This window comes from Podarcis pityusensis (assembly GCF_964106645.2).
Source record: "Podarcis pityusensis genome assembly, chromosome: 11".
Classification (NCBI taxonomy): Eukaryota; Metazoa; Chordata; class Lepidosauria; order Squamata; family Lacertidae; genus Podarcis; species Podarcis pityusensis.
The window spans coordinates 28,873,025-28,889,452 of record NC_138036.1 but is presented as its reverse complement, the minus strand read 5'-3'; the positions used below and the strand labels follow the sequence as shown (position 1 = coordinate 28,889,452).

The 16,428-nt window shown below is 42.1% G+C and overlaps 1 protein-coding gene across 4 annotated transcripts in view; it reads left to right on the top strand.

Moving 5' to 3' along the window:
* The window catches only part of SV2C (synaptic vesicle glycoprotein 2C), a 106,328-nt gene that overhangs the window by 32,974 nt on the left and 56,926 nt on the right, over window positions 1-16,428 (top strand). For all 4 annotated transcript variants that reach the window (XR_013977162.1, XR_013977163.1, XM_080972612.1 and 1 more), the window contains exons 2-3: window positions 662-1,354; window positions 10,260-10,440. Coding sequence is in view for 2 of the 4 variants with exons in the window: in XM_080972612.1 (XP_080828738.1) it covers window positions 772-1,354; window positions 10,260-10,440 (764 nt within the window). In the remaining 2 variants the exon portion in view is untranslated. The remainder of the gene's footprint in view (window positions 1-661; window positions 1,355-10,259; window positions 10,441-16,428) is intronic.

Below are 16,428 nucleotides of genomic sequence, written 5' to 3'. Positions count from 1 at the left end.
ATTTGAAATAAGACAGGAAGGGAAGGAAGAAGAAGTTGACTTCTCCCATTTGGACTGAAATCCAAGCCTAAGAATGAAATGTGGCTGTAATCCTCACCTTGTATTTTGAGGTAAACATTACCAGTTGCTGTTATTAGGTCTTCCAAACGACGAATTTCAAAATTCAGCAGCGCTCATCATTATAAACAGCAGGACTGATACGACTGAGAAACAGCAAATAGTACTATATATCAAGCTACTGTTTTCTTTTTGGAAATGCTTCAGTTACCTTTCATAATACATATTTGTATCTGTAATATGTTCGTGACACACAAACCCATGTGTTTTAAGCTGTATGTTGGAAAGTGACGCTACTGCATGTAAATGAGAGAAGCCAGCAAAAATACCTGAACGTTTTTTGCTTTCCCCTTTTGGGTTCCTTCCTTGTGTCATCAGGAGCTATTTACTCTGCAGGAGCCTTTCTGCAGTGCACCAGTTCTCTGCTTTTGGTGCACTCTTGGTTAGCAATAGTGTGGGTTAATCCATGGGGAACTGGTGGGCAGATAGTCTTGCCTCTTGAGCAACGGTGACTGTAGATCCTGTGTTCTTTTTTAGTTTTGTGATTCTATGCAGAACAAACAAAACGTAAAATATTTTCTTGTGTTTGTTTTTCTTCTCCTAGGTCTTGTTTCGGAACCGAATGTGTCTTGGGAGTCTCTTGCTGCTGCTCTCCAGCACACAATAGTTCCCTTGCACACGGAATCAGTTCAGTCACACATTGATTAACACAAGATGGATGGAGCTTACAAGATGGAAGATAATACTTCATTAGTGAGAGGGGCTCAGGACATTGCCAAGGTAGTCAAGAAACAGACAGGGAGGAAAGGGAATGCAGTTGTAGAGAAGGCTCAAGACGAATATACGGAAAGATCTTACAATAGATTCCAAGGCAGAGAAGATGATGAATACTATACCCAAGAAGGAAATTACGGTGGGGAGGCGAATGAAGATGAAGGATCAAGTGACGCGACTGAAGGGCATGATGAAGATGATGAGATTTATGAGGGGGAATATCAGGGAATCCCAAATGCGACTCAGAACAAGGATGGAATTGGAGCCTTAGGTCAGCCTGTACGAGACGACTACAAAGATCGTCTTGAACTGGAAACAGAGAGAAAAGCTGATGAAGAAGAATTGGCACAGCAGTATGAGCTCATCATTCAGGAATGTGGGCATGGACGTTTTCAGTGGGCCCTCTTCTTTGTTCTTGGGATGGCGCTGATGGCTGACGGGGTGGAAGTTTTTGTGGTTGGATTTGTATTGCCCAGTGCTGAGACAGACATGTGTATCCCTAATTCTGGATCAGGATGGCTTGGTGAGTATTATTTACATCCTCGCCTGGCTTGTGTCATAAATTAGACAGATATTGTCTAGTATGTATTTGACAGTGCTCTCTCTGATGAAAACAAATAACTAAATTTGCTTTGTTAGCGCTGCATGTGAGGCTCATAAAATGTATTTTAAGATACCACCATGGGTCTCTTTTGTTTTGTTGTATGTGTAAAAAGAAAAGATTTTCATCTGCCCTTCGTCATGACCAATAAAAATAAGTAGCTGTTCCTAAATCATAGGACAAAAAAACCGCAGGGTTATGAATCCAGAATAAATATAATATGTTGATAACATGCTGCATAGCTTAGTATCAAGAATACATGTCAATACTGTGTAACAAAGAGATGGAAGAAAGAGCCTCATCATTAGGAGTGTTTGAATAGAACTGGGTGCAAGTGGCCTCTCAAAATTATCTATTGTAGTTGTAGGCAAAGAAATTGGTGGTGGTGGTGGACCTGGAGGAGGAGAAATTATTGAACACTTTCTCTGGGAGTGGGGCTTTCCATTAGTAGTGGCAGTAGCTCAACTTTGTCACTCTCTCCCTCTGACACTACAAGTGGCAGCTGCAGCCAAGTGTCTTGGCAACCTGGCTGCCATTTTGCATCCTCCTGGCCCCATTGTCATTCTGGAAGAATAATGGTGGCAGTAACAAAAAATATTATTGGAGAATATCATTTGCTTTTTTTCAAGGGGTGGGGTGTGTGAAAAAGAAAAAGGAAATTCCATAAATTTTCTCAGAAAAATCTGTTTTGAGAAATCTCAGCTCGGTTTGTTTCAATGGGACTTGTGCAGGAATAATTCAGAGATGTGTTACAAAAGTACTTGAAATGGTGTGCAATTACAAAATGACTGTTCATGGTGGGGGGGGGGATTCACTAGTGAGTGAGTGTTTCTAATTCTATCCAGTACAACCAATCCCTAGAATTGTAGAGTTGGAAGGGACCACAAGGCTTATCTAGTCCAACTCCCTGCAATACAGGAATCTTTTTGCCCAATGTGGGGCTCAAACCCATGACCCTGAAATTATATTCTACCAACTGAGCTATCCCTTAGTTGTCTCTTATTCAGGGTCAAACGGAGCACGGTTCTGTAAAATAATAATAGTCCAAAAGATAATTGGCAAGCTGCTGTCCATAGCTGGTTATCATCCGCTATTTCATATAGCAGGAAAACACTCAATAGGCGTAGTAGCAATTTTTAAAGATATACTTTAACTGAGTTCAGTTTGCTCTTGTCTTAATTGTTGGCCACCTGGATTCTGTATGAAAAGCTGCTGATATTCCTGATGGTAGACAGTATATTTTCCCAAAACAATTATTCTGCACAGTTTTCAAGACTTTAATGGAGTTTGGATCAGAGAGCATTTGAGTAAGCGCTTTGCTACCAAATATCTTTAGGGCAGGTTCAGCGTTGCATTGAGCCATTCTGTCCAGAAGTTGGGCTGGAGAAACGGAACACATGTTTGTGCTTCTCAGTGCATAAAGCAAAACCATAGCTACTAAGGCTGGAGATGGTTTTTCTTGAGAGATGCTTTGTTTCTCATAGTGAGTTTGGCCCCAATGCTAACATTTGTAAAACATGTCTTTAAATCAAGGGCGAGGAACCTGTGGCCCTCAAAATATTGTTGGACTCCAGCTCCCATCAGCCTTAGTCAGCATGGCCAGTGCTCAGGGATAATGGGAGAAGTAGTCCAACAACATATGGGAAGACAAGGTTTCCCGTCAGTGTTTTAAATCAATACCAAACTCTGTGAAATAACAGAGAGGTGCATATACACATCATGAGCAGCCCCCCCCCCAAAACCCCTGCCCTTGCTTTTCTGAAAAAAGGATAATCTGTCTCTTTCTCACCAGAGTATAACATTTTCATTGGATGTGGTTATATTCCCATTTAGCTGTTTTTATGTAATTATTCTCCTTTTCCCTGGTATTTGATTATACTGATTTTATATTGCAGTTTTTAGACAATGTTGTGCCTTTTTCGTGAGCAGCTTGGACATTTCCCTTGGGGAGACAAGTGCAGTGCTTTTTTTCTTTAAAAAAGGTTTAGGGGTACTCTCATTTTCCTACTCATATTGAAATACTGCCCCTCAATGAGGTCAAACTTAGATTCACAAAATGTTTAGGGGTATGTGTACCCCTGCATCCCCCCAGAAAAAAGCACTGGACAAGTGGATTATAAGTAAATACAAATCTGTGTAGTACGGTGTTACCAGGGGAAACACCCCATCTCTGCAATTGAGTAAGAACGAACTACTTGCTTTCCCACTCCAGTGATATGTAACTTGCACAAAATTTCATTTGCTCTATGCCAGTATCAAACTCCCACCTTCTAGTACTACTTTAATTATAATACCATTAACCAATGGTCATGTTTCATAGAAATGCAAATATGTTGAAAAAAGCCTTGTTGACTTTGCACATTTAATTAGGTCTCTGTCTTCATTTGTGTGTGAGTGGGCACCTCAGCAGTCTGGGTTTCTTTGGCTGAAAATACATCACAGTTTAAATCATTAGGTGTCACATCTACTTTTGAAACAAAGCTGAAGATCTTTAACACATCATTGAGCTCTCCACAGGCATCATCTTTCGATAATCTTGCACGATAGATAAATCATGGTTTACAAGACCTCATCTATCAAGATGCTGAACTTGTGTATTTGATTTTCGCAGCTCCTGGGAATTCCAAATTCTGAGACTTAAAGCCTCTTTTGGAAGAAAATGTGTCACACATATAAAAACATTTATTAATAAAATATGCTAGAGGGCAAATGTTCATACTATCTATACTCTTACGGGACACCTGGTTGCCTCCCACCAAAGAGATATTTCAGGTCCCTGCCCACTTTGCTTCAGCTTCTAGTTGCTTCTAGACTAGGGGTAGCCAATATGGTTCCCTCCAGAAATTGTTGGACTTCAATTCCCATCACCCCTAACCGTAGGCCATGCTTGCTGTGGCTGATGGGAATTGGAGTCCAACAACATCTATAGCAATTGATAACGTGTATTCCATTCCTTTTGTCATATTAATTCACTCTCATGCTATATGCATATTACCGTTTGCTCCAGTGCACTCCCACAGCTTTCTTTTTGAAGCTGAGTTGCCCACAATCTACCTGTGTCTTGCATTTTTTCAAGAAATACTCCTTTGATGTGTTTCTCCTCAAATGAGCTTCCATCTAATTTGAAAATGCAAGCTGTGAATAAACTGAGGTGTGTACATTTCAGACAGCCTTTGTGCATGTGCAGATAACAACTTTCAGTTCAGGCGTTGCAGGTACAGAAAAACAAATCAGGTAATGTGCATTAGGGCTGCAAGATATCTGATTTTCAACATCACGATATATCACCAGCTAAATATCACAATATCTTGATATATCTTGATATATGCATATATCTATGTTGGCAGCAGAGGACCCACCATACTGCCCCACAGCGGTGGAGCGTGCACTGGGCTTCCCCGCAGCAGAGAGCCTTGCCACACCTCTGCAGTGGCAGAGGGTCCTGCCATACCTCCCCACAATGGCGGAGGGTGCGCTACACTTCCTCACAGCAGCCGAGGGCCTTAACGAGGCTTCCTGCGGCAGAGGAGGGCCTTAAATGGTAAAGAAGTAGTAGATTTAATAAAAATATTAAATAAACTTCCATATATTATATTTAATATATTTCCAACCAATTTAAGAGTAGTTTAAGTAATTTACTAGTCAAGTTGCATCTGCTTCCCCATTCAGAGGTCTACGTACAACCTGTGCATGCATAAGTCCCACTGAGTTCAACTAAACTTCTACTTTCCTGGTAATAAGCCTTGCTTTATTCAGTAGGGCACAGTGGCGTAGCGTGGGTTGTCAGCACCCGGGGCAAGGCAAGTAATTTGCGCCCCCTAACCCGTGGATTTGCGCCCCCTAACCCGTGGATTTGCGCCCCCTAACCCTAACCCCCAGATGTTGCGCCCGGTGCGGCCGGCCCCCCCTGCACCCCCCACGCTACGCCACTGGTAGGGCATGCTTGTGAGTAGACACTCATTTGCTTGCATTGCTTACCGAAAAACACCCTCCCCATCATTCTCACAACCTCCCATTTCAGCATTAGGCAGCCAGCTAAATCTTCTCCCTTCCATTCCTCCCCCCCAGAAGGGACCCCCCAGAAGCCCTCATTCCACTTCCCAGTTCTTTGTTTACTTTGCCTCTTTGATTGTCTAGCTGTGGGGGGTCCCACCTGGATTTTTAGCAGGCTCTGCATACTTAGCTGAGCTCTAAGTGGAAAGATACCCAGTGAAGATGCTGGTTTGTGTGAGGGCTTAGGGGTTAGGAGGGAGAGAGCAAACAGAGTTGGAGACACTGTGCCTGCAAATTATCTGTAAAGTACCTGTTCAGCTGAGCTACCCCCGGAAGCTGTTATGTGTCCACCTTTTGTTCACAAGTATATTGCCTTGTTGAACTACTTATCACAATGTTATTTCAGTACTCAAGGGTATGGCAATTTATTGCACAGCCCTAATGTGCATCTGGTGAAGAGACCCCAGCCCTCTCTCTGATGTCTACAACGGCATGCAAATATGACTTCAAACGCAGCTGAGGGAAACAACATTGCCACATTTTAAGCCATTAATGTGTATATACTCCCATTTCAAAATGGAGAAGCTGAAATGTTTGAGGCTTCAACCCTCTTTTTCATGGGGAATTGAAAGGCTCACGGAGGACTGGATGATGTTTTTAGCATTGGAAGTTGACTTATACTAGGTCAGTCTGTTTATCCATCTAGCTCATCTGCTCTGACTGGCTGTGGTATTCTAGGATCCCAGGTCAGGGTCTTTCCCATGCTTGCTACCTGATGAGAGTGGCAGTAACTTGAATACAGGACCTCTAGCATCTGTTCTTACCACTGAGCTATGGATCTTCCATTTCTCACTGCTCCACAGTATAAATAGGCAGTGCTTCAAAATGCCATGCTTGAAATCTTCAGGTAGGCACTTTTTGGTCTAGAACAGATATTTTAAGTGAAAGGAATTGTTTAAAAAAAAGAAAGTTCTGTCAAGGGATGAGGTGATTTTTTTCCCCCAGAAAAGGATGAGATGTAAGACAGCAATGTGACATTATATTCATTTAGATGAGCTACCTCAATATATACATGCTAAGAAACATACTGGGATTCAACTAACGTATCCCAGTAGCACAACGGGACTTTCCGCCTCTGCCTACACCTTCCCAAAATTGGGGTGGGGTCAGAGGAAATCCCAAAGCAGCAGGGGCAGAGAGGTGAATAATTCCATCTGGCAAGCTGAAAAGCTTGCATTGGCAGGATGATTGCCACAGTGCTACATTTAATTTCTCCTGCTTTATGTGCTCTACCCTGAAATGTGAATGATCCCCAGTGCATTTTGCTTCTTTGGATTATACTGCTTGCTTGTCTTACTGAGGCCAAGGATTACGACCTCAGATCCAGTGAATATTTTTTTATTTTCCCTAGAGGAGCACATTTTGATAGCTAAGGAAATCCCATGTTTGCTTGTGCTGGAATGATTTTTTTCTTTGATGAAAATGAATGTGTCAGCGTTTACTAGACCCAACTTCTGTTGGCATAAGAGAACACAAAGATCTCTCCCCCACCCCGCAAAATCAGGCAACATTTTTAAAAGCTCATTTTTTTTGCATCAGAGACAGCCAAGTTGGCTGCTTATGCAAAGATGCTTCTTTATCTCATACAGCTAGTCACCTAATAAAAGTTTTCTATTACTTTTGACACATTTAATACACTGAATATCATGCTATTGCCAGCTTTGGCAGCGCACACACCTACCTCCCCCCTCAAATCTCGGGAACTGTAGTTTATGCTTCACAGAGCTACAACTCCCAGCACCATTAACAAACTACATTTCACAGGATTTTTTGCAGTGGGGGGAGCTTTTAATTATTGGTGTCTATGCTGCCTTTGTTGGGATTCAAGCCACTATTACTTTTCCGCAACTCACAGGTGGGAAAGCATTGTAGGAAGAGACAATTGTCAGCAGAAAGTTGTCGTCATGCCAGCCCCTGAACATGCTGGTCCTTCATCCAGAATTTTCCCTGTTTGCCAAACAGGGGCTTCTGATATGATGTAGAGATATGACTGTAGAGTGATCCTATGGCCAATTACCGGCTGTAGGGTTTTTCTTTGTGAGAAGAATTAATCCCAGAACATTGCATGGGAAACACATTGTGTTGTTCAGTCACATGCACCATTCATGCTCACTCTGAGATTGGAGTATTGCCATAAAAAGTGCATTTCAAATTGCAGAGTCACACCAATTTGTTACCATGACAGGGTCGATTGAGAACTACGTGAATGCTGTTGCTGCATTTCACATCAAAAGTCTGAGAGGGAGAAAACGTATCAGAGGCACCTCAGTTTCAGAGAAAAGTGAAACCAGGCATTAGAGGCATTACAAAGACTTAACAAAGTAGGCTTTATCTCAGGCTTGTCAGTTAGGATTTTCGCTCTAATGCCAGAGGGAACTATCGGATAAGAGAAGATACCTTCAAAATAATACGTTCAGCGCTAGTACTAAAGTAATCCATCAGTGACTTCATATCATTACCTGGGATTAACTAGGTTTTCAATAACCCTGTTCTGTAGTTGCTGCATCATAGTATCTCATTTTTATAGTAGTAGGGGGTGGTTTTTCTTTTACGCTCAGGGTGAGAATAGAGACAAAAATACTATTTTTACTGTTCTGCAGTTGTCTTAATTGTAAAAAGTTGGACATAAATCAATATTTGTGTCCATCCAATTAAATGTTATAGTCTCTTAACTACCTGTTAATTTGGCTACTTGAGCAGTAGGGAAGAGACTGAAGTGTGGCATTGTGTGTGTTTAAATCAATAAACTGTTCATTCAGATATGGCTTTATCTGTGCCAAACTTATTCACAGTGTGGGATTAGAATAGCTCTCACCCACCTCATTTTAAGGCCACTTTGGATTCTGATTTGTATGTCATTTTGGAGTGGAACACAATGCATAGAAGGGATCAGGGCAACCCCCTATTAATAATTAGATATATTGGTCTTCTATGCATTGTATTCTGTGTGCCACCATTTCAGTTTCCAAATATCAGGCAATGTGGAGCTGGTGGATAACAAGGCAGGTAAAAATTATTTTAAAATGCCATAAAGAGTATGTGCACATGCATGTATGAACATGCATATTTATCACATAAACACATATGCATATGTGTGTGTTTACATATATATACATATATATATATATATAGTTGTGTGTATACCTAGTGACCTCCTGAGCCTTTATATTCCAATTCAGTCTCTGAGATTATGTGGACAAGCACTGTTAGTTCCCATTCTTCTGTGTTTCAGAAGCCCAGCTAGCTTCAACTAGAAGCCAGCCATGTACTTTTACCAGTTCCATGCTGTGCAATAGTTTTGCTACTATATGTTTCAGATGCCTCTTGAAGATCTTTTTATGCCAGCAGCCTGTTCAATGTTTTATAGTACTCATCAATTTTCTTGTATACTACCCTGATAATTTATATAAAGGGGCAGTCTATAAATATTTTTATAAATAAACAAAATAAATTTATATATACACAAACATACTTTTATATGGTTGGTTTGGCTGCATCCTTGGACTTTTGGAGCCCCCCACTTTAAAGGCATGTTTATTGAAATTAAAATATTCTTGAAGCACAAGCGATAAAGCTGCAGAGTCATTACTATAATGTGCACTGTTATCAGAGAAAACAGCTGTAAGCAAGCATGATCTGTAGTGAGTTTTGTACACTGACCTATCAAGTTTCCCAGCATATAGAAATCTGATCCTCTCTTGTTCATTTCCTCCCTTTTGTTATTAAAGCAATTTAAATAATCCTGGTTTCTGAAACCATTTATAAAGGGTCACATTCTGAGAGCGCACACATGATTTGGAAAATAATCCTGTTGATAACAAAGTTTTCCTGCAACGTAGTTGCATTAGTTAATTGCATGGTATTGATTTATCCACATAACTAATTTTAGCCCACTGTTTATGGAAAAATTCTGGGTAGGAGATGCTATGTAGCAGGGATAGGGAACGTCAGGCTCTGGGACCAAATATGGCCCCCCTGGCCACTCTGTCTGGCTCTTGGCAGGGGCGTAGCGTGGGTTGTCAGCACCCGGGGCAAGGCAAGTAATTTGCGCCCCCTAACCCGTGGATTTGCGCCCCCTAACCCTAACCCCCAGATGATGCGCCCGGTGCGGCCGGCCCCCCCTGCACCCCCACGCTACGCCACTGGCTCTTGGGACTTTCCTCAGCTCACATCCCTCACTGGCTCTGCTCCAGCTTACACCCCCCCCCCAGCTTAATGTCCCCCTGAACTGTAATAATGTCTCTACCTAGCATGGATGTTGCAGTGGAAAGATGGATAGGGCCAGTGTGGTGGCAAGTGTTGAACTGGGATCTGGGAGACCAGGGTTCACATCTCTGCTCAGCTATGAAGCTCACTGAGTGACAGTGAGCCAGGCACAGTCCCTCAGTCAACTTCACAGGGTTGTTTTGAGGACAAAATGGGTAGGGGGAGGACCATTTACACCATATTGAGCTCCTTGCAAGAAAAGGTAGGATATAAACCTCTCAACCCCCAGATTTGCTTGCCTTTTCTTTTACTTTCTTGCAGCTGTGTGCCTATAACTAAAAAAGTACCAAATTTTCAGTAAGTCAGAAACAAAGGATGCATATGAGAGGAGTGGTTTTTTCCTTTGCAAATCTGTATTCAAATTACTCACCTACAATAAATGTACATAGTTGTTTTGCAAGTAAATTGTGCCATGTGTGGGAGTTGAGGAGGAACAGTGACTTAGGAGTTGATATTGAGAACTATGCAGTCCTTCCTAATGTAACATATTCTCTTTTGTGTGTTGCAGGTAGCATAGTATACCTTGGGATGATGGTGGGGGCATTCTTCTGGGGAGGCTTGGCAGACAAGGTGGGAAGGAGACAGTCTCTTCTCATATGTATGTCTGTCAATGGATTCTTTGCCTTCCTTTCATCATTTGTCCAGGGCTATGGCTTCTTTCTCTTCTGTCGTTTACTTTCTGGATTTGGGTAAGCTCTTCCTTTATTCCTTTCATTTTCTAATTTAACTTTACCTTTCCCTGTTCTGGGGAAAAGCTTGTTCATTGTTGTTCCCATCCTGCTGTCAAGAGCCCAAAGAATGACTGAGGGTACAGTCGTACCTTGGTTCTTGAACACCTTGGTACTCACATGTTTTGGCTCCCAAACGCTGCAAACCCGGAAGTAAGTGTTCTGGTTTGTGAACGTTTTTCAGAACCAAACATCTGACATGGCTTCTGCTCAACTGCAGGAAGCTCCCAGAAAAGATTAAGTTTGAGAACCAAGGTACCACTGTATTGTGGTTGGGCTTTGTGTTTACTCAGACTTTCTCAATCTGCATTTGCTCTTGTGCCTCGCTGTCCAGACTCTAGCCTGTTGCACTGTGAGGGTGCCCTGTATGGATAAAGTCCATGCAAAGAAGGGGTCAGTGGTTAAAAAAAAGTGAATATTGTTTTCCTTTGATCCACATTGGGGTACTTAAAGTGGCATGGCTTGGCTGAAAATTACACTTGCACATCTGTCACTGTATGCCTGAAAGAAAAATGTCAAAACAATCCATTTAGAAATTCACACACTGCATAGCTTAGGATTTAACCACCTTGCATTATTATCAGTGGTGATAGATGCAGAGAGCTGAGTATACTTTTAATATTTTACACTAAATTTAACATATTTTATGACACAATGTAAATAAATAAAATAGAAAAGTAGTAAGTTACAGTCCCCAAATAATGTATAATAATAATAATAATAATAATAATAATAATAATAATTTTTATTTATACCCCACCCTCCCTAGCCAAGGCCGGGCTCAGAGCGGCTTACAAGCAATAATAAAAACAAGTTAAATGATTACAACTTAAAAACAAAATTAAAAATACAACATTAATATATTGAAACATTAAAATATTAAAATGTAGCCTCATCGCAGGAGGAGAAGGAAAAGAAAAAAGAAAGAGAGGGAGAGAATCAAATTGGCTCCAAGCCAAAGGCCAGGCAGAACAACTCTGTCTTACAGGCCCTGCGGAAAGAAATCAGATCCTGCAGGGCCCTGGTCTCATGAGGCAGAGCGTTCCACCAGACCAGAGCCAGAGTTGAAAAGGCCCTGGCTCTGGTTGAAGCCAATCTAACTTCCTTAGGGGCCGGGACCACTAGGGTGATGCTATTTATGGACCTTGAGGCTCTCCGTGGGGCATACCGGGAGAGGCGGTCCTGTAGGTATGAGGGTCCTAGGCCGTGAAGGGCTTTAAAGGTCAAAAACAGCACCTTAAATCTGATCCTGTACTCCACCGGGAGCCAGTGCAGCTTGAAAAGCACTGGGTGAATATGCTCCCATGGCAAAGACCCCGTGAGGAGCCTCGCTGCAGCATTCTGTACCCGCTGGAGTTTCTGGGTCAGCTTCAAGGGCAGCCCCGCGTAGAGCGAATTACAGTAGTCAAGCCTGGTGATGACCGTCGCATGGATCACTGTGGCCAGGTCGGGGCGGGAAAGGTAAGGGACCAACTGCTTGATGCGGCGAAGGTGGAAAAATGTTGCCTTGGCTGTTGCTGTAACTTGCGCCTCCATGGAAAGAGAGGCGTCAAGGATTACACCTAAACTCTTAATGGAAGGCAATGGCACTAATTGGGCCCCCGCAAGAGAAGGGAGTTGGTCCCTCAACCCCATGCCATCCCGACCCAGCCATAGGACCTCTGTCTTCGAAGGATTTAGTTTCAATCGGCTCCCACGAAACCATCCAGCCACAGCTTCCAAGCATCTGGTCAGTGTGTTCGGGGCCGAGTCGGTGTGGCCATCCATCAGCAGATAGAGCTGAGTGTCATCAGCATATTGGTGACAACCCAGCCCAAAGCTCCGGATAATCTGGGCAAGGGGGCGCATAAAGATGTTAAAAAGCATTGGGGAGAGGATTGCGCCCTGCAGCACTCCACACACCAAGGAGTGGTGCGACGACATTTCCCTCCCTAGTGCCACCCTCTGTCCCCGACCAGAGATAAAAGAGCACAGCCAGTTACGGGCTATGCCGTCTGCGAGGCGGTGGTCCAAAAGATCATGATCGACCATGTCAAAGGCTGCTGACAAATCTAAAAGGATCACCAGTCCTGACCCGCCTCGATCCAGCTGTCTACGGAGATCATCTGTTAGGGCAACCAGAGCCGTCTCGGTCCCAAAACCAGGACGGAAACCGGACTGAAATGGATCTAAAGCCGATGTTTCCTCCAGAAACCTACCAAGTTGTTCAGCAACTGCTCTCTCAGTTACCTTACCCAGATATGGAAGATTTGAAACTGGGCGGTAATTGGATAGGTCTAAGGGATCTAATGAAGTTATATATATAACTTATTATATATTATATATATAAAATAAGGGAGAGACAGGTGCACTTCACCAGGGAGGGCATTCCACAAATGGGGAACCGCCACTGAAAAGGCCCTGTCACATTGGTGGCACCACCACCAATGAAATCTCACTTGCTGAGTGTAAGATCCAAGATGGTTGGTGTTGGGGGAAGTGCTCTTTTAAGTACTTGAGTCCCAAAATATTTAGAAGTTACTGCTTTCTTTCCATCCAGTGTGATACCTTGATTTGTTCAACTGCTTAAAGATTTGTGTGGAATACTGACATATCTGAAAATATTATAACATTGTAAAGTAATTTCTCAAGGGTGGTAACAGCGAGATTGAAGTAGTTGTTAAAATTGCAGCAGGGGAGGACATTTGATTTCAAACATTATAGTTTGCCTCTAGTAATGTACAAATAGAATAGACAGCTGTGCCTTGGAGCAGGATTTTGAATTGGGAAAAATATAATTTATGTGAAGAAAATATTCCACTATTATAAGTTTAGACTGCTTAGCAAATCAGTTTCAACTATTAATAAGATATACTTTTGTGTTAGATAAACAGGGGTGATTCGAATATAAAAAAGTATTGGAGAATGTCTTCTTAAATAAGGTAACAGAAACACCATACATTTAAGGCACCCTTATACCACTTTAACTTTCATGGCTTCCCCCAAAAGGTCCTGGGAATTGTAGCTTGCTAAGGGTGCTGACCTCTCAGACCTACAATTCCCAAATTCTCAATGCCTGTTAAAATTGTATAAAGGTGCTTTCAATGTCTAGTGTGGATATGACTGAATAATGTTATCTGTAACTGCTGTTTTGGCTGCATATTGCTGATGCTTGCAGAAAATGGAAAGGGGATAAATGATAAATTGTGTACATATGCATTGGGTTTTCTGAATAACAAACCAAAGCTGAGCTAGGAAGGAAGGAAGGAAGGAGGGAAATAGAAAAGATAATTTTGTCACTAGGTTGGAGGGAACTGCTGAGAAGTAGTTTGGAGGTTATCAGATTTTGCAAAATGTGACAATCATTGTGTTCACTAATTCTTGGTAGAACTTCTGTGGCACACAAAACCATAGGGGTTCTAGCAGGGATTGTCAAACACACTGATGGACAAATTTTCATGAAATGTTATGAATGAGAAGAACCTTCTTGGATCAGATCAGATCAAAGCATTAGTGCAGGGATGGGGAACTTGTAACCCCATCTGGGAAGATGTTATTGGACTTCAGTCCTGATCATGGCCGTACTAGCTGGGGCTCATGGGAGGTAGAGTCCAACAGCCTCTTGGGACCCTAGTTCCCTTATCCAGTCCAACAATCTGTTACCACACTTGTCAGTCAAATGCCATCTGACAAGCTTACAAGTAAGGCACGAGAGCAGCTTTTCTCTCCCATTTCATTCTCCCCAATATCTTGTATGCAAAGATACATTGTTTATGAACATCAGGGTTCTATCTAATTATCATAGCTTGTCAGATGCTGATGTGGTTGCTTGAGAGCAAACAGGCAAGACTCCGACCTGTCTTTTCCAGGCTTTATTCTTAGTGCTAACTATTTACAGTGAAGAGCGTCGTAAGTTCATGTCTGGCTGAATCGCTAGCAGAATCTGGAAGTGGTCGGTTCTTGTACCTTCCCCAGCATAACAATTGCGTGACCCCCAACCTTCTCCACCCCTCCCTTCGCCGAAACCTACTGCGCAAAATGGGCGCTGGCAAAGGGGTACTTCCCTCCTCTCCTATTTGCTCAGGCTCGGTGTTGAGGCTCTCCCTAGCATCCCCTGGTCCCTGCACCTCCTCTCCACTGGAGGTGGGGGTTTCCTCCTCGCCAGAGGAGGAACTGTTTTGCAAGATTTTCGGAGGTTCCCTATAACACAACTGCCCTTCCACCTCTCATCTCTGAGCTGATAGTAGTTCCCTGACATAGCTGATAAAAGTTGCTTCCAAAGTCTTTTCATTATACTAACCTTCACTACAGAGAGTGAGTAGCAGGGATATGGGTTACAACTTAAAGAAGGGTATATGCCTATTTTGTAGTAGTGATTGTTTAAGATGCCTACCCCACAAAGAGCATTGAGAAATGTCCCTTTTTGTCCCTTGTGGCAAATTCTGGTCTATCTTTACAAGCATACACACACCAGGACCCTTTCTTTTTCTGACCATTTTCTTTTCAGGAATCATTCTGTTTCTCTAATGTCAATTTGCAGAGTTTGGAAGGAATGGGGTGATTTCTTTCTGGGAGGAACACACATTGCTTTGGTCTTTGATTATGCAATGTTTTTGCTAAAAACCACAGAGTAATGTAGTATGCGTGTGTGTTTTGTGTTTATGAACTGCAGCAGAGTACAAAATCTTGCTAAAAGGGACATCCATGCATACTTTTCCAAGTGCATGAACCAATCTTGTATAAAATAATGCAGGAGTACTTTCTCAAATGTGGGTCAGCCAGGGTCTCGATAACAGTGCAAAGGAACTCGTCCCTTTTGCACAATAAGTTAGTCCCAGAGAGCCAAGACACACTTTGAAGTATTCAGTAATCAGTACCAACTGTACCAAAAGGAATCATTGTGAAAAATAGAAATCCTTAGGTGGGGGTGTAAAAATTTGTCCATTCTCAGGGCACCATATTACCAAAGTCCGCCCCTGTCTACTGAAAGCTGCTTGCTTTAACTTGCTAATTGCCCCCAAAAGGTGCTGCAAATGCCTGCTTGGAGAGTTGATTTTCAATAGGAAAACCATGGGAAAACTCCATTACCTAATACTATGCTACTCTACAGATGTTACTGGACGCCAACTCCCCTAAACCCTAGCAAACATTGCCATTTTTTATTATTTATTTATGAATTGCCTTCTACGTGTGTGTCAAGGAAATTTACAAATGTCAGCCACATCCACACCATACATTTAAAGCATGTAGCTTTCCCCCAAAGAATCCTGGGAACTGTGGTTTGTTAAGTGTGCTGAGATTTGTGGCTCAGTAAAGGGTAAAATACAATTCCCATGCTTCTTTGGGGAAGACATGTGCTCTGAATGTATGGTATGGATGTGACCAATTGAAAACCTCTAAAAACAGCAATGTCAGGGATGTCCAGACATAGTAACCCAACACATTACATCAGATACCCCTACATTATCGTTTTTAAAGTGGCTCTGGAGTAATAATTTGATCAGCTGAATGGTACATGAAATATACTAATTAAAACAGAAAATAGCAAAAGCTCCTCAGATATACAGCGGTAAATGTTTAATGCAGTCCCAGTCCTGATTCTGTTGTCCCACATGTCTTTTTAAGTATTATGGTCACTACTGACATCAGAAATCAGAAGCTTATGGTAATCAAAGGCTTAATTTTAGATGTGAAGAACAGCTTATGTAGAGTGGGAGCTGCTTATCAGTTCCTGTATAGTGATGACAGAAACTCAGAAGTAACATAGTAGTAATGAATAAAAGTGCTTAGGTGCCAACTGCACTGCACTTGCCCACTGAATTTAAAAAATAAACGAGGAAATTTCACCCAAATGATGTGAGAAATAGTACAATATATTATAACCTTTCAACATTTCTACAGTTTTGAATGATAGAGTTCATTAAGAGAGAATGATTCTTGTGTTGCCTTCTGCATTTAAATTCAACATAT